Here is a 21,248-nt window from a genome sequence, read left to right as displayed (position 1 = left end):
CAGGCTGTCAAGGAATAATTAAAGAATCTGAACCCGCAGTTGCCCTTTGCCGATACTATAGCCCTGAATACGATGGAACCTACATTATCCATCAGAATCTTCGTGTAATGAGGCCTTGCAAGAAATTAATAAATGTATATTTTTATTGTTCATTTCTTTCTTGTATTTCTCTCGATTTCCTTTGCTCCGCCATCTGGGCCCCAAGTTCTGGAAATTCCCTCCACCTCACTCTTCTCCTTTAAGATGCTCCTTAAAGCCAACCACTGCCCTAATATCTCCTATTGTGGCTCGGTGTTAAACTTTGTTCGATAACGCTCCTGTGAAGCACCATGGGATGTTTGACTATGTTAAAGACGATACATAAATGCAGGTCAGCATGTCGGGGCCATAAAAGGAGCGGTGAGCGGCAGCATGGGCAGTGTGGAGGCCACTTCAAGGTCCGGCGCGAGCTGGTGCAGGAGGGCGACGGTTGTGAAGAGTGATGTCATCAAGATCCAGGTTGGTGATTGGAGCGTGGGCAGATGCAGTAGGAGCAGCGAGAGACTGTAGAGGGACGTGATCGGGGCCCAGGGGAGGAGAGAGTTCGGGGCCAGGGGCAGCATGGACCAGCCCGCACTGCGATACGTGTGCGCACTGTGTCCGTGCAGCAGAGCTGGTCTCCAGTTGTCTTGGGTAATCCTTGACACTGGAGCAAGACCTCGCTCTGTCAAGCCCGTGTGGTGGCTGGTGAGCAACGGCCACCCCGCGTTAAAAAAATCCACGCAACAGGCATCTTCCGCCCTTCAGGATGTAGTTCGGGTCCTTCATTGAAACACCTGTGAACTCATCCTTTTTTTGGCGTGGAAGCAAGTCATCCTCGTTTCGAGGGACTGCCTCTAATGATGACATAAATGCAAGCTGTTGTTGTTTGATTTTCCGAGAGGTTTGGTAGTGTGTTGGACTAGCAACCCGGAGGTCACGAGTTCAAATCCTACCATGGCAAGCTATTAAATCTGAGTTCAATAAATCTGGTCATTTGTGAGCTGGTACCAGAGAAATGACCATGAATGTTTTTTCCTTACGTTTTTAAAAAAAACCCAACCAGTTCACTCATATCCTTCAGGGAATAGAACCCCTACCCAGTCTGGTCGATACGTGGTTTCAGTCCTCCCGTCTGCGGTTCATTCTTAGAAGTGGCCAAGCAAGCACTCTCACCAGAGTCTGAAGGCCAGGGGTTCAAGTCCCTCTCCATATAACTTGGGTGGAGTACTGAAGGGCTGCTATACTTTTGGAGGTGCCGTCTTTTACATGAGACATTAAACCAAGGACTGCCCTCTCGGGGATGCAAACGTCTCCATTGCACAATTCGAATATTGGGGGAGTTCTCCCTGGTGTTCTGGTCAATATCACTAGAACAGATTATCCAGTCATGTCTTTTATTGTTGTTTGTGGGATCTTGCAATGCGTAAATTGGCTGCAGCATTTTCTACACTGAATGAAAGAACTTTCATAAGCACACAACATAAGAAATAGGAGCAGTAGGAGGCCATTTGGCCCCTCGAGCCTGCCCCGCCATTCAGTGAGATCATGGCTGATCTGATCTTGGCCTCAACTCCACTTCCCTGCCCGCTCCCCTTAACCCTCGCCTCCCTTTTCATTCAAAAATCTGTCTATCTCCACCTTAAATTTATTCAAAACCCAGCCTCCACAGCTCCCTGGGATAGGGAATTCCAAAGATCTATGACCCTCAGAGAAGAAATCCCTCCTTATTTCTGTTTTAAATGGGTGGCCTCTTATTCTGAAACTATGCTCCTTATTCTGAAACTTGCATTTCTGTAGCGCCTTTCACAACCTCAGGACATCCCAAAGTGCTTCACAGCCAATGAAGTACTCCTTAAGTGTAGTCACTGTTGTAATGTAGGAAGCACGGCAACAAGAGAGTATCATACAGCTCCAGTGGTTTCCATTATTGATGAATACACATTACTGCGATGAACTGAACTTAAGCTTGAAGAAAACCTTCAGCCTGGAGGTGCCATAGAATCCAATTATATTCAACTGTCAAAACAGTCCCCAAATCTTATGAGATTCATTCACCCCTTCCAATTTATACAGAGATTTCTCTGAAGGCATCATTTCAAACCGTTACCCAACCATTACTGAAGGAGGCTGGCTTCTCAATATCAAAATTATTCTTCGCACCAAAGACAGGAAAGGATTGGCTGTGTTTGGAACATGGGAGTCAAGTAATTCAATGGGGGTCACCCAATGTCCCCAAGATACAGTCTGACAGGTTAAATGTGATCAATTATCAAAGGAGCACTCAAAAAATTCATTATAATCTCCCATTCTCTGTGTTTTCCCACAGACTGACATCCTTGATGTTCCACTATCGGGCATCATAAGGAGGAACTCAGGAGCAAGTAGGTGAAAGTTATTTTTTTCGGCTGCACATCGTGACACCACAGGTCCCGGCCAGAATGTTACTGATGGGCCATTCCCCCCCACCCCGGCAATCACGCCTGGAGACCCAAAAGATTGGGTTTGATTTTATGCCCATAATTTGCAACTATTCTCCGCTCACTGCTTTCTGCTGGAGAAATGATCCAGCTGTAGTTTTAGTCACGAGTCCGAAGACACGGCTTGCTGTAGTTGATGAGTTCATGAGCACAAGACACGCCCCACCACCAAGTCGATATCAGCCAATTTGCGCATAGCAAGCTCCCACAGACAGCAATGTGATAATGACCAGATAATCTGTTTTAGGGGTTGGTTCAGGTAAGGCCAGGACACCAGGGATAACTCCCCTGCTCTTCCTCGAAATAGTGCCAGGGGATCTTTTACGTCCACCTGAGCAGGCTGATGGGCCTCGGTTTAACATCTCATCTGAAAGGCGGCACCTTCAACAGTGCTGTGCTCCCTCAGAACCGAGTGTCAGCCAGATTTTGCGCTGAAGTCTCTGGGGTGGGCCTTAAATCCACAACCTTCTGACTCAGAGGCGAGAGTACTGCCCACTGAGCCACAGCTGATACTGTGCTAAAATGTGACTAATGTCTAAATGCGAGCAGTACTACCCCACTTGTCTGAAATACAATTCTGATACAATACATTCCCCACCATTTATAGCGGGCGTGTTTGTGCGAATGGGATTTGCCGGTTATACACGATGGCTGTTATAAAGTGATCGTGCTATGTAACAATAATGTTGTCGCACTGATTTATTATACATGTTGAACTGACAGGGAAAGTGTTAAACTTTACACTCAGAATTAAATTAATTTTATTATTTGAATCTGTTTGGTGGTGACTTTTATCACCGAGTTGGTTGTGTATAGGTGTATACAATTGACGCAGAACAACCGTGGCTCAGTAGAAGCAAGCTCGCCTCGGTCAGGCGTTTGTGGGTTCAAAGTCCATTCCAGAGGAAACAAATCAAACAAGAGCAGGGCAGTTCTCCCGGCGTCCTGGCCAACGCCCCTCAATGTCACGAAAAATGATCATTACCACTTGGTTCTTTGTGGGAGCTTGCTGAGCGCAAATCGGCTGCTGCGTTTGCTACATCACAACAGTGACTACACTTCAAAAAGTATAGGAGCAGGCAGGTCATACCGCAGTTGTACAGACCTTGGTGAGGCCACACCTGGAGTATTGTGTACAGTTTTGGCCTCCCAATCTGAGGAAGGACATTCTTGCTATTGAGGGAGTGCAGCGAAGGTTCACCAGACTGATTCCCGGGATGGCAGGACTGACATATGAAGAAAGACTGGATCGACTAGGCTTATAGTCACTGGAATTTAGAAGAATGAGAGGAGATCTCATATAAGCATATAAAATTCTGACGGGATTGGACAGGTTAGACTCAGGAAGAATGTTCCCGATGTTGGGGAAATCCAGAACCAGGGGTCACAGTCTAAGGATAAGGGGTAAGCCATTTAGGACTGAGATGAGGAGAAACTTCTTCAATCAGAGAATTATGAACCTGTGGAATTCTCTACCACAGAAAGTTGTTGAGGCCAGTTCGTTAGATATATTCAAAAGGGAGTTCGATGTGGCCCTTCCGGCTAGAGGGATCAAAGGGTATGGAGAGAAAGCAGGAAAGGGGTACTGAAGTTGCATGATCAGCCATGATCTTATTGAATGGTGGTGCAGGCTCGAAGGGCCGAATGGCCTACTCCTGCACCTATTTTCAATGTTACTTCATTTTTTTTATTCGTTCCAGGATGTGGGCATTGTTGGCAAAGCCAGCATTTATTGTCCATCCCTAATTGCCCTTGAGGAGATGGTACTAAGCCGTCTTCTTGAACCTCTGCAGTCCTTGTCGTGAAGGAACTCCCACAGTGCTGTCAGGGAGGGAGTTCCAGGATATTGATCCAGCAACGATGAAGGAACATGGATATATTTCCAAGTCAGGCTGGTGTGTGACTTGGAGGGGAACTTGTAGATGATGGTGCTCCCATCCACCTGTTGCCCTTGTCCTTCCAGGCGGTTCAGGTCGCGTGTTTGGGAGGTGCTGCCGAAGAAACCTTGGCGAGTTGCTGCAGTGCATCTTGTAGATCGTACACACTGCAGTCACGGTGCGCTGGTGGTGGAGGGAGGGAATGGTGAAGGTGGTGGATGGAGTGCCAATCAAATGAGCTGCATTGTCCTGGATGGTGTTGAACTTCACGAGTGTTGTTGGAGCTGCACTCATCCAGGCAAGTGGAGAATATTCCATCACACTCCTGACTTGTGCCTTGTAGATGGTGGAAAGGCTTTGGGGGAGTCAGGAGGTGAGACACACATTACCAAATACCCAGCCTCTGACCTGCTGTTGTTGCCACAGTATTTATGTGACTGGTCCAGTTAAGTTTCTGGTCAATGGTGACCCCCAGTATGATGTTGGTGGGGGATTTGGTGTTGGTGATGGTAATGCTGTTGAATGTCAAGGGACAGTGGTTAGACTTTCACTTGTTGGAGATAGTCATTGCCTGGCACTTGTGTGGGGCAAATGTTACTTGCCACTTATCAGCCCAAGCCTGAATGTCATCCAGGTCTTGCTGCATGCAGGCATGGACTGCTTCATTTTGTAAGGAGTAGTGAATGGAACTGAACACTGTGCAATCATCAGCGAACATCCCCACCTCTGACCTTATGATGGAGGGAAGGTCATTGATGAAGCAGCTGAAGATGGTGGAGCCTAGGGCACTGCCCTGAGGAACTCCTGCAGCGATGATTGACCTCCAACAACCACAACCATCTTCCTTTGTACTAGGTACAACTCCAGCCAGTGGAGAGTTCTCTTCTCCCCCCGCCCACCAATTCACATTGACTACAATTTGACTCGGGCTCCTTGGTGCCACACTCGGTCAAAGATGTCAAGGGCAGTCACTCTCACCTCACCTCTGGTATTCAGCTCTTTTGTCTATGTTTGGACCAAGGCTGTAAAACGCTTTGGGACAGCCTATGGTCATGAAAGCGCTATATAATTGCAAGTCTTTTTTTTTTAAAACAAAATAATGGTAACTTTAAACTATTACCATATGCGGTAATTGCCTGTCCTTAACACTAACCATTGCACTGGCAAAGGATGAATCTGATCAAAACTGTGCCAATAGCGGACTTGTGAACCCTTGGCATTAGTGAGTAAACATCAAAGCTCTGTTTGTTTTAGCCCAAAGTAAACAGAACCCTTAAGACGCTATAACCAGCAGCTTTGATTTTTGTCGTTAATACAAATGGTTATCGCTTTTTGGCCGATATAAGCGACTGCCAGTTGAAAGGTGGCGGGAGACTGCATTAAACTATTGAAGTATCACTACATCGTTTAAGAATAATATTAATTGCTAAAGTTGCAGTCGATCCGAGGCTCAATATTTGGAAAGCGGGCCTCCAGTAAAACTAATTGAGTGCCCTGCTGTGGGCCCTTTAACCTGCCAGCGCATCAGAAGCCCTGGCCAGGTGCAGCATCTGTTGGCGGCTTTTTAAGATTCCGGAAGCAGAGTTGCAACTTTGACATCGGTCAGCCTTGATACACAGTTTAATGCCATCTCCAATTCCCTGCGTGAAACAGCAGTCACAGCCAAACTGCTATTTTGCGCGGCTGTGCAATCCATTACTGTCTTCACTCTTGCTTATGAAAATATATTGACAACTCGCCTGGTCTGCTGTTCATTTCATTTACCAGATGATCCAGCCATGAAGAGTGCATTTTAAACAAGTGACATTTTACAGTGGGTTAGGTCATTGGAAGCTCCGTGATCCTCTGGGAATTACTGTCACACAAGATGTCTCAGATTTTCAATCTTCCATTTGTTGGGCACATAAATTACTTTCCCCGAGGTGGAACTGTCAGTCAAAGACCCCAAAAGCCCTGGAGTCAACAGTTTCAAGTAAAAACAAAAGATTTAACACATACTTTACACCAACCAATTTTGTCAGACAATAAAATCTATATCCGTCCTTGCGCTAATACTTTCTTGAAAGAAAGGTTTGCATTTAGAGAGCGCTTTGTCACATCACGCAGAAATGTCCCAAAGCTACTTCACGCACAATTAATTACTGCGAAGTGGAAGGACTGTTATGCTGGCAAATCCCCCTCCTTCTTGAAAACCTCCCAACCCCCGCGACAGCAAGGTTTCGCTCATTGGTGCTTTTTAACTACTTTTTTGATTCATCCATATTTAGTCAAATGGGATGTTTGGTTGGTACTTTAACAGATAAGAAGTGATTTGATCCAATGGCAATTCTTTGCCCAACAAACACATCATGCGTTGGAAGTGTGACTTGATGTGGCTTACACTAGTGCATTGTCCAAATATCTCAATAGTACTTCACAGTGACTCTCGCATTGGCAAAAGTGGCCGAAAATCTGCACCAGGAAATGGCCCACAAATAATGATTGGATGAACGACCAGTTAATCTGTTTTGAACGATGTTGCCCGATGGAAGAATGTTGGCCAGGACACTGGAACAACTCCCTGCTCTTCTTCAAACAGTGGCAACAACTTGGTGTCAGCCTTGGCTCAGTGGGCAGCACTCTCACCTCGGAGTCAGAGGTCAAGGGTCGAAGTCCCACTCCAGAGACTTGAGCACATGATATAGGGGGACACTCCAGTGCTGCACTGAGGGAGCCTTTCGCATGAGACGATAAAACCAGGCTTCTCCGTCTGCTCTCTCAGGTGGACGCAAAAGATCCCACAGCACTATTTTTGAATAAGAACAGGGAGCATTCTGCCCCACTCAGCTGGACAGTGGAAAGGCATTGAAGAGGTTAGCATGCTCACCGATGTTCGCACCAAGCTGCCCAGTCCGGAACCGACTTTTTCCAATGTGAAATGTGCGAAACTTCAAATGGGCCGCGCAGCCTGTTAAAGTGGTCACGCACCCAAAAAGAAAATTTAGGGGGAAACATTGGTGCTCAACCAAGTCAATGGTTGCAGACAAGTCGAGACGGATGAGGAGGGATAGTGCACCGCGGTCACAGTCACATAGGATGTCCGTTGCGGCTTCGATTGGGGCCGTTGCGGTGCTGTGGCAGGTGCAGAAACCCGATTGGATGGATTCAAACACGGAGTATGCAGGAAAGGCGGGCACGGATTTGGGAAACGGCAACACATTCAAGGACTTTGCAAAGGAAAGGGAGGTTGGAGATAGGGCAGTAGTTTGCAAAGACGGAGGTGGTCAAGGGATCTTTAACCCTCGAACCAGTGGAACAGGCAGACAAGACCTATCTTCTAGCTCCGTCTCTGGATCAATTGTGTGAAATAAAAATCGCATATATAGTATTTTGAATCCATCATCAGAAACTTCCCAGATAAATATGTGCATGATGTGGTGAAACAGAATCCTTTTAAAGAATGGAGTTAAATCAACTGCTACAGCTTTTAAAAAGTGAAGGTTTAATCATACCTGATGAATTATCTGTGCCACAGCAAGCTGATCCACATATTTCAGAGCTTGAGCCGTCTGGCTTTCTGGAAAATGGCTAAAAACACAGAAATATTACAATCGTTTATTAATAAACTGCAGCAGCAATTAAAGCTCACTTATTAATAAATGTAATTTCACATATGAGCCGTCTCGAGCCAGTCCCCAGTGGACACAGCCCAAAATGCAAAATGGTTTCTAATTGGCAATGTCGCTCAATTGAGGCCACAAGATGGCCGGGGTGGGATAGGGGAAATATCCTATTGGGACATCAAGGTCGCACTAGGGTATGGCATAGGGATATTTTGGGGCAGTGGCAAGGGAGCTTTAGTCTGCATCGAGAAGTTCAGATGGGGCAAGTGTAGAGGGAACCTCCCTCTGTTTCCAAGGAAACGGTCCCCAGTAGTCAGGTAAGCGTGGCCTGTGGGGGTGGGTGGGGAGGGGGACCTGGGGCAGGGGAGGCCCAAGGTTTCCATGTGGTCCCACAGAAGGAAACAGTAAAAAAAAAAAAATTCTTCACCTTCTCATCCCCTCTTCTGGGCCTGTATCCCTGGCGAGGCTGGCATCTGGCCCCAAATGCGCCTTAAAATCTCGGTGAGGTCTGAATGACGACACCAGAGCCCGGCGTTTGCCTCACAACTGAGCTCTCACGCTGCCTCAGTAGACACGGATGCGGTGATCAGAACGCTGCTCTGAACATAAACCCCGGATGCCCCATGCTTGTTGGGTGCGTGTGGCGGGGGGGGCGGAGTTGGGAGGTTAAAATCGGGCCTGGGGTATCCCAACTGGCAAGAGTTCCATTCCCCAGCACCAACATCCATCACTTTGAGTAAAACAGAAATCAAAGCGCAGAACTTACGGGCTGTGTCTCTTTATACTAAATTCTGCGTGGAAAGAATCGAGTTATATTTCTATGCCACACAGAAATGTATAGGCGTTTTCTCAAGGTGAAGACAAATAGAACATAGAGACGAAGCAATTCCGATGATCCATTGCAAGTGGTATTATTTTGATACCAGTATTTTCTCGTTATTTAATTTCTAGCTCGGTTTGTACTGCGAAACTGCGGCTACAGAGATCAGTGCGGCTGCTGCACACCCAAGGTTGATAGATAAAAATGAGCTGTCCATAAAGTCCACCGTACACACACACACACCATTCCCCCCCCCCCCCCCCCCCCCCCCCCCCCCCCGCCACTCCCTCCTTCCTTCCTATTGTGTGTCTGAAGAAAATTGACACTCTGACGCTTCCCTGGTCCTGCTGCTATCTGGCAAAGATCAGAAACTGACTTCTTCCAAATGTGCATTCCTGAATTGCTGTCATTTCATTCCACCAGCTGAATTTGTTTCTTTTTTTTTTTTAAAAAAAGATAGAGAGATGCCTGATAGCAAATCACTGCCGATAATTAAATCGGCCTTCTTGTTGCATGCAGCGTGCGACCTGTTCTGTGCAGCTTTATAAACCCATCGAATGAATCAACATTATTCATGATCCACCCCGCTAGATTTTGTTTTAAACTGGAGCTTATTACCTATTCCCAGAAGCTCACGCATTATCTAGTTACTGTGACTGATGGGAGAATTGTACACTTTATATTAAAAAACACACACACACACAGTACATTCTTTTTAACCGGGCTATTTTTGGCTCCATCCCCTCGGTTTATTTCGAAACTAGTTCCCGGGCCCTGTTTTCGAGACCGCCACGAATCGCACGGGCAGAAGTTAAAGAGTTTTATCAGAAGGGGGAAACACCACGAGTTCCTCTCCCCATTCGGGCTGCGAGGTGAATGATTATCTCCGTACTGCTGGTGGGTTTCCGTGTGTGACACGGAGATCCAGAGTGTGAGCACAACTCGGGCTCCCTGTGAGTCTTTCACAGAATGTCTCTCACTTACTTAATGCAATAGAACAATCAAAGGCCCACAGCATCATGGGTCCCTGATCCCAGCTGCTCCCAAAACCCAAGCTCTTTGCAGTACAACTTACACTTATATAGCACCGCTAATATCCCAAGACGCATCTCAGCAGCGTTATCAGACAACATTTAGACAGTCACGCAAGGAAATATTAGGACAGATAGCCAAAAGCTAGGTGAAAGAGGTAGGTTTTAAGTAGCATTTTCAAGGGGAGAGAGAGCGAGAGCGAGAACGATTAGGGAGGGAACTCCAGAGCTTAGGACCTAGATAGCTGAAAGCACGGCCGCCACTGGAGGGTCAAAGAAGCGACGGACACACAAGAGGCCAGAATTGAAGGAACGCAGAGTTCCTGGAGGGTTGTAGGTGGTTACAGAGACAGGGAGATGGCGAGGCCATGGAGGGATTTGAAGATAAGGATGAGAATTTAAATTCAAGGCAACAGAGTGCAACCGATGAAAGGAGATCCATGAAAAGTGCCTGCAGGTTGAAGTTCATTATTGTTTCCTTGCTTAGACAACCAAACTGATGGCCCTTCGAAACCATCCATCCCCTTACAAGACAGTTCCCAATGGAGCTGGCTTACTAATGGATGTGTTTCTGTTCTAAACTGCCAATAAATGCTACCGTGTTCAAGTGGAGAATAATGGATACTTTAAGAGCAACTGGAAGGCACGAATCTAATCGGATGAGGTCATAAACTAGGATAGCCATGCTCAAAACTAGTACTGCAGTTGGGTGTACAGATTAAAGTACACATGTAACAAATCAAGAGTAAACAGCGGCTAAATCATTGCCAAAGGCTACTGACGATCTAGTTCTGAAATATCACTGCGCCTGTTGACAGAAATCACGATGATATTAAACAGGCTGAAGGACCAGAACTGCTCAGGACCACTACCAAGCCTCACAACATATAACTCACAGAAAGCACTTCTTACTTCACGGCCTTACGATAAAATAGGCAAGTCGTGACAGTCTCTGTGCCCCACAGTGGCGCTTCGGAGTAAATAATTGAACCGAGTGTCCAAATAATCCTGCAGTAGAAGTGCGAAACACAGAAGACAGCAGAACGATTGTAAGCTGAATTACAGATCAAAATCATCGATGCAAGAGAGATTTGTAAGTCACGCTCTGAGAGTAGCACTTTCGCCTAAGTCCCATTCCAGAGACACGAGTACAAAATCTGGGCTGACACTCCAGTGCAGTGTTGAGGGAGTGTAGCACTGTCAGAGGTGCCGTCTTTCGGATGTGAGGTTAAACCAAGGCCCCGCCTGCTCTCTCAGGTGGAAGTAAAAGATCCCGTGGCACTATTTTGAAGATGAGCAGGGGCGTTCTCCCCGGTGTCCTGGCCAATATTTAACCCACAACCAACATCACAAACAGATCATCTGGTCATGTTTCTCATTGCTGTTTGTGGGAGCTTGCTGTGCGCAAAGCGACTGTTGCATTTCCCTACATTATAACAGTGGCTACACTTCAAAAAATACATCCTTGGCTGTAAAGCGCGTTGGGCGTCCTGAGGTGGTATAAATGCAAGTTCGTTCTTTCTTTATGCAAACTCTCCCCGACAAACATCCGCCTCACTGCCCATTATCCACCACGACTGCAGAGGAACAATCCGTGATTTCAGCTCGGACTGCCCTTGACCAAGTGTCCCTTTCACGTTGCTGCGCCTGGAAGAGAACGGGTTTCCGTGGACGGCAGAAGGTGTTATCAGCTCATTAGGACTCGAGAATGTACGTATCAACATTAATGAAGTTCTACGTGCAAACAGAAATTGAAGTTCTCTAGGAAGACAAATGATACCGAGCAGATGTAACTGCTAATCTTCATATAAACCCCCACATTATAGTAATTAGAATTAAATGAACAGCATCTGGCATGTCATTTACTACACCATTTTGTCTTTGAAATGCATCTACATTTTTAGGCATGGATAGAATATCAATCATACTCCATTATTTATGGGATTTTAATGTTTGCACTTTGACCAAGCTTTTGGTCATCTGCCGTAATTTTTTATTTTCAGAATGGCAGGCAGTGACTAGTGGGGTACCGCAAGGTTCAGTGCTGGGACCCCAGCTATTTACAATATACATTAATGATTTGGATGAAGGAATTGAATGTACTATCTCCAAGTTTGCAGATGACACTAAGCTAGGTAGCAATGTGAGCTGTGAGGAGGATGCTAAGAGGCTGCAGGGTGACTTGGACAGGATAGGTGAGTGGGCAAATGCATGGCAGATGCAGTATAATGTGAGGTTATCCACTTTGGTGGCAAAAACAGGAAGGCAGATTATCTGAATGGTGACAGATTAGTAAAAGGGGAGGTGCAACGAGACCTGGGTGTCATGATACATCAGTCATTGAAAGTTGGCATGCAGTTACAGCAGGCGGTGAAGAAGCCAAATGGCATGTTAGCCTTCATAGCGAGAGGATGAGAGTATAGGAGCAGGGAGGTGTTATTACAGTTGTACAGGGCCTTGGTGAGGCCACACCTGGAATATTGTGTACAGTTTTTGTCTCCTAATCTGAGGAAGGACATTCTTGCTATTGAGGGAGTGCAGCGAAGGTTCACCAGACTGATTCCCGGGATGGCAGGACTGACATATGAAGAAAGACTGGATCGACTAGGCTTATATTCACTGGAATTTAGAAGAATGAGAGGGGATCTCATAAAAACATGTACAATTCTGACAGGATTGGACAGGTTAGATGCAGGAAGAATGTTCCCAATGTTGGGGAAGTCCAGAACCAGGGGTCACAGTCTAAGGATAAGGGGCAAGCCATTTAGGACCGAGATGAGGAGAAACTTCTTCACTCAGAGAATTGCGAACCTGTGGAATTCTCTACCACAGAAAGTTGTTGAGGCCAATTCGTTAGATTCAAAAGGGACCAAGGGGTATGGAGAGAAAACAAGAATGGGGTACTGAGGTTGCATGACCAGCCATGATCATATTGAATGGTGGTGCAGACTCGAAGGGCCGAATGGCCTACTCCTGCACCTATTTTCTGTTTCTATGTTTCAGTGTACTCCCTTCGAGGCTTCTGTTAACTTCTGGTGTCAGCCGTGGCTCAGTGGGCATCACTCTTGCCTCCCAGTCAGATGGGCGTAGGTTCAAATCCCACTCCGACTTGAGCACAAAATTCAGGTGACGTTCTATTGCAGCACCGAGAGAGTTCTGCACGGTCAAAGGTGCTGCTTTTCAGATGAAACGATAATCTGAAGCCCTCTCGGGTGGAAGTAAAAGATCCCACAGCACTATTTCGAAGAAGAGCAGGGGAGTTCTCCCCAGTGTCGTGACCAATATTTATCGCTCAACCATCTGTTCATTATCACATTGCTGTTTGTGAGACCTTGCTGTGCACAAAATTGGCTGCCGCATTTCCTACAGTACAAGTGACTACACTACAAAAGTGCTTCATTGGCTGAAAGGTGTTTGGGACCCAAGGCACTTTCTTTCTTTTGTACTATTACGTGGATTTGCCCAGTTGGACAATTTCCAAGCAGGTCACACCTCAGCAATGGCCTTAATAGTGTCAAGCCCAGCTAAACACAGCTCAATCTCTGTCATGTTCAGCCGGCTCAATCCTAGCAGATAAACATCACAGGCATACTCTGCACACGAGACGAGCTCAGAGAAAGGCCCTGGTTGATGCACTTGTGATGAAGATAAGATAGTTATCCCAAGTACTTAGATAAAGTAAGGCAAGATAAATGCGCTTGACCCTCTAATTCACAACACAATCAAGTAAAATTTCATCAACATCTACATAAAAGGTACAAAAGAAAGTCATGATTTTGATCAACAGGCCACCATTGGGCCCAATAAATCATCCACTCTGTGGGTGTGGGTGAGTTATAGGCCTGACTCAAAGTGGCCCGTTTCCTGGGAAACCATTGCTTCCCATTATGCATTACAAACAGCAAAGTAATCTCAATGCCAGCTTCTTTTAAGAGAAACTACATTTTCTCAAAGATATAAATCATTTTGTGGCATTCAGAAGCCTACGCATTTGTATGATTATGCAAGATAGAAGTCTTCAAGAGCATGAAAGGGTTTGTCAGGGTAGACGTAGAGAAGGAGTTTCTACTTGTGGACAAGACCAGAACATACAAGATAGTCACTAATAAATCCAATAGGGAATTCAGGAGAAACGTCTTTACCCAGAGAGTGGTCAGAATGTGGAACTCACTACCACAGGGAGCGGTTGAGAGCATAGCCTAGATGCATTTAAGGGGAAGCTAGATAAGTCTTGCACAGTATTTACAGCACAGAAGCAGGCCATTCAGTCCAACTGCTCTATGGCGGTTTTTATGCTCCACACAAGCCTCCTCCTTCTTTGTCTAACCCCATCAACATTTCCATCTATTCTCCTTCATATAATCTATCTCTGAATCTACCCTATCGAACCACTTCATCACTTTAAACACCCCTATCAGGTCACCTCTCAGCTTTCTGCTTTCTAGAGAAAAGAGCCCCAGCCTTTTCCGATAGGTATACCTCTCAGTTCTGGCATCATCCTTGGAAATCTTTTCTACACCTTTGCCAGTGCCTCTATATCTTTTTTTATAATATGGAGATCTGAACTGTGCACAATACTCCGTGTGGTCTAACCAAGGTTCTATACAAGTTTAATATAACTTCTCTGCTTTTAAATTCTATTCCCCTAGAAATGAACTCTTGCACTTGGTTTGCATTTTTATGGCTTTGTTAACCTGCGTTGCTACCTTTAATGATTAGTCAATCTGTACTCTTGGATCCATTTGCTCCTCTACCCCAGTTAGACTTTTTTTCCCCACAAAGAGTATGTGGCCTCCTTATTCCTCCTACCAAAATCCACAACCTCACATTTATCTATATTGAAATTCATTCATGATTTATACAGGTACATGAGTGAGAAAGGAATAGAAGGATATGACCTCATGTTATATTCTGTCAGAGTTCCTGCAGTGCCTACCGAGATAGAGATTGGAGTTATGGACAACAATGCTCTTGATCGGTAGAAAGATCAGGAACAGGAATTGGGTAAGATGTGGTAGGGCGTTAAGAACATAAGAAATTGGAACAGGAGTAGGCCATTTGGCCTCTCGAGCCTGCTCCGCCATTCAATAAGATCATGGCTGATGTGATCTTGGCCTCAACTCCACTTTCCTGCCCATTCCCCATAACCCTTGACTCCCTTATCATTCAAAAATCTGTCTATCCCCACCTTAAATATATTCAAAGACACAGCATCTACAGCTCCCTGGGGTAGAGAATTCCAAAGATTCTTGACCCTCAGAGAAGAAATTCCTCCTCATTTCTGTCTTAAATGGGCGACCTCTTATTCTGAAACTATGCCCCCTAGTTCTAGATTTCCTCATGAGGGGAAACATCCTCTCTGCATCTACCCTGTCAAGTTCCCTCACAATCTTATATGTTTCAATAAGATCACATCTCATTCTTCTAAACTCCAATGAGTATAGGCCCAATCTGATCAATCTTTCCTCATATGACAACCCCTTCATCTCAGGAATCAACCTCGTGAACCTTCTCTGAACTGCCTCCATGCAAGTATATCCTTCCTCAAATAAGACCATAACTGTACGCAGTACTCCAGGTGTGGTCTTATCAACGTACAGTTGGAGCAGGACTTCCCTGCTGTTATAATCTATCCTCCCTTGCAATAAAGGCCAACATTCTATTCACCTTCCTGATTACTTGCTGTACCTGCATGATATCTTTTTGTGTTTCATGCACAAGAACCCCCAGGTTCTTCTGTACTGCAGCATTTTATAATCTCTCCCCATTTAAATAGTAATTTGCTTTTTTTAATTTTTCCTACCAAAGTGGATTTTCCCACATTATACTTCATCTGCCAAATTTTTGCCCACTCACTTAACCTATCTATATCCATTTGTAGATTCCTCCTCACAACTTGCTTTCCTACTTATCTTTGTATCATCAGCAAATTTGGCTACGTAACACTCGGTCCCTTCATCCAAGTCATTAATATAAATTGTAAATAGCTGAGGCCCCAGCACTGATCCCTGTGGCACCCCACTAGTTACAGTTTGCCAACCTGAAAATTACCCATTTATCCCGACTCAGTTTTCTGTTAGTTAGCCAATTCTCTATCCTCGCTAATATATTATTCCCAACCCCGTGAACTCTTATCTTGTGCAGTCACCTTTTATGTGGCACCTTATCGAATGCTTTCAGGAAGTCCAAATATACCACATCTACTGGTTCTCCTTTATCCACCCTGCTCGTTACATCCTCCAGCAAATTTGTCCAATATGATTTCCATTTCATAAAACCATGCTGACTCTGCTTGACTGCATTATGATTTTCTGAACATCCTGCTACTATTCTCTTAATGATTGACTCGAGCATTTTCCCATAACAGATGTTAGGCTAACTGTTCTATAGTTTCCTGCTTTCTATCTCCCTCCTTTCTTAAATAGGGGCATTACGTTTGCGGTTTTCTAGTTCGCTGGGAGCTCTTCAGAATCCAGGGAATTTTGGTAGATTACAACCAATGCATCCACTATCTCTGCAGCCACTTCCTTTAAGACCCTAGGATGCAGGCCATCAGGTCCAGGGGACTTGTCCACCTTCAGTCCCATTAGTTTGCCTAGTACGTCATCTCTAGTGATAGTGATTGTTTTAAGTTGATAAAGATATTTTAAAAAAGCATATAATATTCTTGGCTTTATTAATAGAAGCATAGAGTACAAAAGCAAGGGCGTTATGCTAAACTTTTATAAATCAATGGTTAGGCCTCAACAACAACTTATATTTATATAGCACCTTTAACGTAGTGAAATGTCCCAAGGCGCTTCACAGGAGTATTATGCGCTAAAAATTTGTTACCGAGCCGCATTAGTAGAAATTGGCATAGGTGACCAAAAGCTTGGTCAAAGAAGTAGGTTTTAAGAAGTGTCTTGAAGGAGGAAAGAGAAGTAGAGGGGCAGAGAGGTTTAGACAGGGAGTTTCAGAGCTTGGGGCCTAGGCAACAGAAGGCACTGCCACTAATGTTTGAGTGATTACAATCAGGGATGCTCAGGAGGGAAGAACTAGAGGAGCGCAGACATCTCGGGGGTTTGTGGGGCTGGAGGAGAAAAGAGAGCTAGGGAGGGGCGAGGCCATGGAGGGCTTTGAAAATAAGAATGAGAATTTTGAAATTGAAGCGTTGCTTAACCTGAAGCTAATGTAGGTCAACTGAAATATTGCGTCCAATTCTGGGCACCTCACTTGAGGGAGGAGGCCAAGGCTGTGGAGAGGGTGCAGAGGTGATTTATCAGAATGGTACCCGGGATGAGGAACTTCCTTTTTGCGGAGAGACTGGAGAAGCTGCGATTATTCTGCTTAGAGCAGAGGTGGTTAAGGGGACATTTAATAGAAGTGTTCAAAATTATGAGGAGTTTTGATAAAGTAGAGGGGGAGAAAGGGTTTCCACTGGCAGGAGGATCGATAACACAGATTTAAGGCAATTGGCAAAAGAACGAGGGGTGATGAGGAGAAATGTTTTTATGTTGCGACTTGTGATCTGAAATGCACCGCCTGAAAGGGTGGTGGAAGCAGATTCAATAGTAACTTTCTAAAGGAAATTGGATAAATGCTTGAAAAGGAGACATTTGCAGAGCTATGGGGTGAGAACAGGGGGCGTGGGATTAATTAGATGGTTCTTTCAAAGAGCTGGCATATGTACAAAGGGACAAATGGCCTTCTTCTATGCTGTAAGATTTTATGGTTCGAAGGTGTGTCAAGAATGGGAGTAATGGGACTGCTTTGTTCAGGGAGAATTCGCTCCTCAGGGTCCTCGGTGGTCAATCGTCAGGTTCAACTTCCAGCCTGCACCGAGTTAGCTGAACTCAGCCGGGTGGCAGTAAGGTGTGATGGTCGACCTCAGCGCCCCATGTTATAGGGAGAGGAAACGACCCCAAGGTTTCCTCGCTCTGGATGGCTATCCATTGGCAACCTGCTGGAAAGCATAGGAGTCTCAGCACATGAGAAAAGAACGGCAGTTTGGGTAAAAGTACCAACTGGGCAACAGGTCACAGCACCTTCAGGAGGCAATGGGGCAAATCTGGCCCTCAAAACAGATTAACGGTTTAGTTGAAAGGAATATAAAAGAGTGGAAGTTTTAAGTTGTATAAAACTCTGGTTCGAGTGCATCTGGAGTATTCTGTTCAATTCTGGGCAGGAAGGATATGTTAGCCTTGGAGGGGAAACAGTGCAGATTCACAAGGATGATACCGGGGCTAAAAAGGTTAAATTGTTAGGACAGGTTGCATAGACTTGGGGTTTATTCCCTTGAGTATAGATGATTCATGGTTAAATTCATTGAGATGTTTAAGAATATTAAAGGAGTTGATAGGGTAGAGAGAGAGAAACTAATTCACTGATGGACGAGTGCAGAAAAAGGGGGTATAACATTAAAATTAGAGCTAGGTCATTCAGGGGTGATGTCAGGAAGCATTTCTTCACATAAAGGGTGATGGAAATCTGGAAATTCCTCCCCCAAAAAGCTGTTGAGGCTTAGGGGGGGGGGGGGGGGGTCAATTGAATATTTCAAAACTGGGATTGATACATTTTTGTTAGATAAGGGCATTAAAGGGTTACAGAACCAAGGTGGGTAGATGGAGTTATGATACAGATCATCCACGATCTAAGTGAATGGTGGAACAAGCTCGAAGGGCTGAATGGTGCCACCGAAGAACAGGAGGCGCAAAGAAAATCAGCCACAACCGGCAAATATTGAGCTGCCAAGGCTTCCCGCACAGGCCGTCCAATGATATTTTTGACATGTAGTGTGACACATACTAAGTTATATTCGGACAGCATCATGCCTCCAGGTCAGAAGGCTGTGGGTCCCTTCCATCGCCCCACACCACGAGCCTTCAGCTGTTGAGTCTCCAAGCTCTGGAATTCCCTCCCGAAACCTCTCCGCCTCTCCCTCCTTCTTAAAGACCCTCATTAAAACCTACCTCTGACCAAGCTTTTAATCACTTGTCTTAATACCTCGTTCTTTGGCTCGGTGTCAACTTTTGTCTGATCACACTCCTTGGAACGTTTCACGACGTTAAAGGCATCGTATCAAAGCCTGTTGTTGTTGAGCGAGGCAGATGACCTCTAGTGGGTCAAATGGCATTTTCTTGTCATTAACTTTTCATACTCTGATGTTTGAGTCCTTGTACATTAGCCTGGAAACACACAGTGCCCGAAAAAGGGGTGATGAGGCCACCTACTGGATAGCAGATGTAAGCGCACTATTATTTGGTACATCACAGCAATCGTATTTTATGGAGGTCTATTTTGTTTTTAAAAAGGGTTTGTCGAATATAAAAACATAAAATTCAGTGCAGCGCACATCTTGCACCATCACTGTAAGGCAGCATTTCTATTTCCAGTTTATGTCCTCGAAAATTAGCCAGTATGAAAATTGCAACAGTGTTTTCAACTAATAACACAGAATTATGCAGCACAGCAGGAAGCCATTCCGCTCACCGTGTCTGTGCTGGCTTTTTGAAAGAACCATCCAATTAGTCCCACTTCCCTGCTCTTAAAAGTATACAATTTCCGGTTGAAAGTTACAAGTGAATCTGCTTCCACCACCATTTCAAGCAGTGCATTCCAGATCATAACAACTCGCTGTGTAAAACAATTTCTCCTCATCTCCCCTCTGGTTCATTTGCCAATTACCTTACATTTGTGTCTACTAGTTACCGCCCCTCCTGCCAATGGGAACAGTTTCTCCCTATTTATTCTATCAAAACCCCTCATAATTCTGAACACCTATTAAATCTGCAGTTTAACCGCTAAGAAATTGCAGTTATATTTTAATTTGATATCTTTAACCAGTTTCGATGTGCACTGAACTGTTGTTTTGTTAATCTATTTAGCTTCCTTGATTGTTTTTGAAATTAAAATCTGACTAAAATATGCATTTTTTTTTGATGAAACAAGTGACTCTTTGCATTAGGAACCTGCACGCCATAGATACTGGAATGCAGTCGAGCTTATTAACCTGAACAGAATTGATAAGAAAAAACTTGCATTTATAAATTGCACCTTTCACGACCTCAGGATTTCCCAAAGTGTTTTACAGCCAAAGAAATACTTTTGAAGTGTAAGCATTGTTGTAATGTTGTAATGTAGGAAATGCGGCAGCCATATTGCACACAGCAAGCTTCCTAACTACAATATGATAATGACCAGATAATTGCTTTAAGTGATGTTGGTTGAGGGATAAATATTGGCCAGGACACAGAGGAGAACTCTCCTTTTTTTCCAAAATAATGCCATAATAATAACTTTCATTTATATAGCGCCTTTAACGTAGTAAAACGTCCCAAGGCACTTCGCAGCAGTGTTACAAACACAACAGATAAATTTGACACCGAGCCACAAAAGAAGAAATTAAGGCAGATGACCAAAAGTTTGGTTAAAGAGGTAGGTTTTAAGGAGCGTCTTAAAGGAGGAAAGAGAGGTAGCGAGGCAGAGAGGTTTAGGGAGGGAGTTCCAGAGCTTAGGGCCCAAACAGCTGAAGGCACGTCCACCGATGGTTGAGCAGTTATATCGAGGGATGTTCAAGAGGCCAGAATTTGAGGAGCGCAGACATCTTGTGGGGTTGTGAGGCTGAAAAAGATTACAGAGATGGGGAGGGACAAGGCCATGGAGTGATTTGGAAATGAGGAGGAGAATTTTGAAATTGAGGCGTTGTTTAACTGGGAGCCAATGTAGGTCAGAAAGCACAGGGGTGATGGGTGATCTTGACTTGGTGCGAGTTAGGACACGGACTGCTGAGTTTTAGATGACCTCAAGTTTACATGGTGTGGAATGTGGGAGGCCGGCCAGGAGTGAGTTGGAATAGTCAAGTCTAGAGGTAACAAAGGCATGGATGAGGGTTTCAGCAGCAGAAGAGCTGAGGCAGGGGCGGAGACGGGCGATGTTACAGAGGTGGAAAAAGGCGATTTTAGTTATGCCACGGATATGTGGCTGGAAACTAATTTCAGGGTCAAATATGACACCTAGGTTGTGAACAGTCTTGTTCACCCTCAGATTAGAAACATAGAAACATAGAAAATAGGTGCAGGAGCAGGCCATTCAGCCCTTCTAGCCTGCACCGCCATTCAACGAGTTCATGGCTGAACATGAAACTTCAGTACCCACTTCCTGCTTTCACGCCATACCCCTTGATCCCCCGAGTACTAAGGACTTCATCTAACTCCCTTTTGAATATATTTAGTGAATTGGCCTCAACTACTTCCTGTGGTAGAGAATTCCACAGGTTCACCACTCTCTGGGTGAAGAAGTTTCTCCTTATCTCGGTCCTAAATGGCTTACCCCTTATCCTTAGACTGTGACCCCTGGTTCTGGACTTCCCCAACATTGGGAACATTCTTCCTGCATCCAACCTGTCCAAACCCGTCAGAATTTTAAACGTTTCTATGAGG

General features: G+C 45.0%; 1 protein-coding gene across 1 annotated transcript in view; it reads right to left on the bottom strand.

The window, feature by feature from the left end:
* pigk (phosphatidylinositol glycan anchor biosynthesis, class K) overlaps nucleotides 1-21,248 on the bottom strand; it is a 128,446-nt gene that overhangs the window by 43,156 nt on the left and 64,042 nt on the right. Inside the window, exon 10 of the mRNA XM_070886545.1 lies at nucleotides 7,867-7,942. Coding sequence (XP_070742646.1) covers nucleotides 7,867-7,942 — 76 coding nt within the window. The remainder of the gene's footprint in view (nucleotides 1-7,866; nucleotides 7,943-21,248) is intronic.

The sequence above is a fragment of the Pristiophorus japonicus genome, chromosome 8 (assembly GCF_044704955.1).
Source record: "Pristiophorus japonicus isolate sPriJap1 chromosome 8, sPriJap1.hap1, whole genome shotgun sequence".
Classification (NCBI taxonomy): Eukaryota; Metazoa; Chordata; class Chondrichthyes; family Pristiophoridae; genus Pristiophorus; species Pristiophorus japonicus.
The sequence above is the reverse complement of the archived record's forward strand: the minus strand, read 5'-3'. Positions and strand labels throughout refer to the sequence as shown.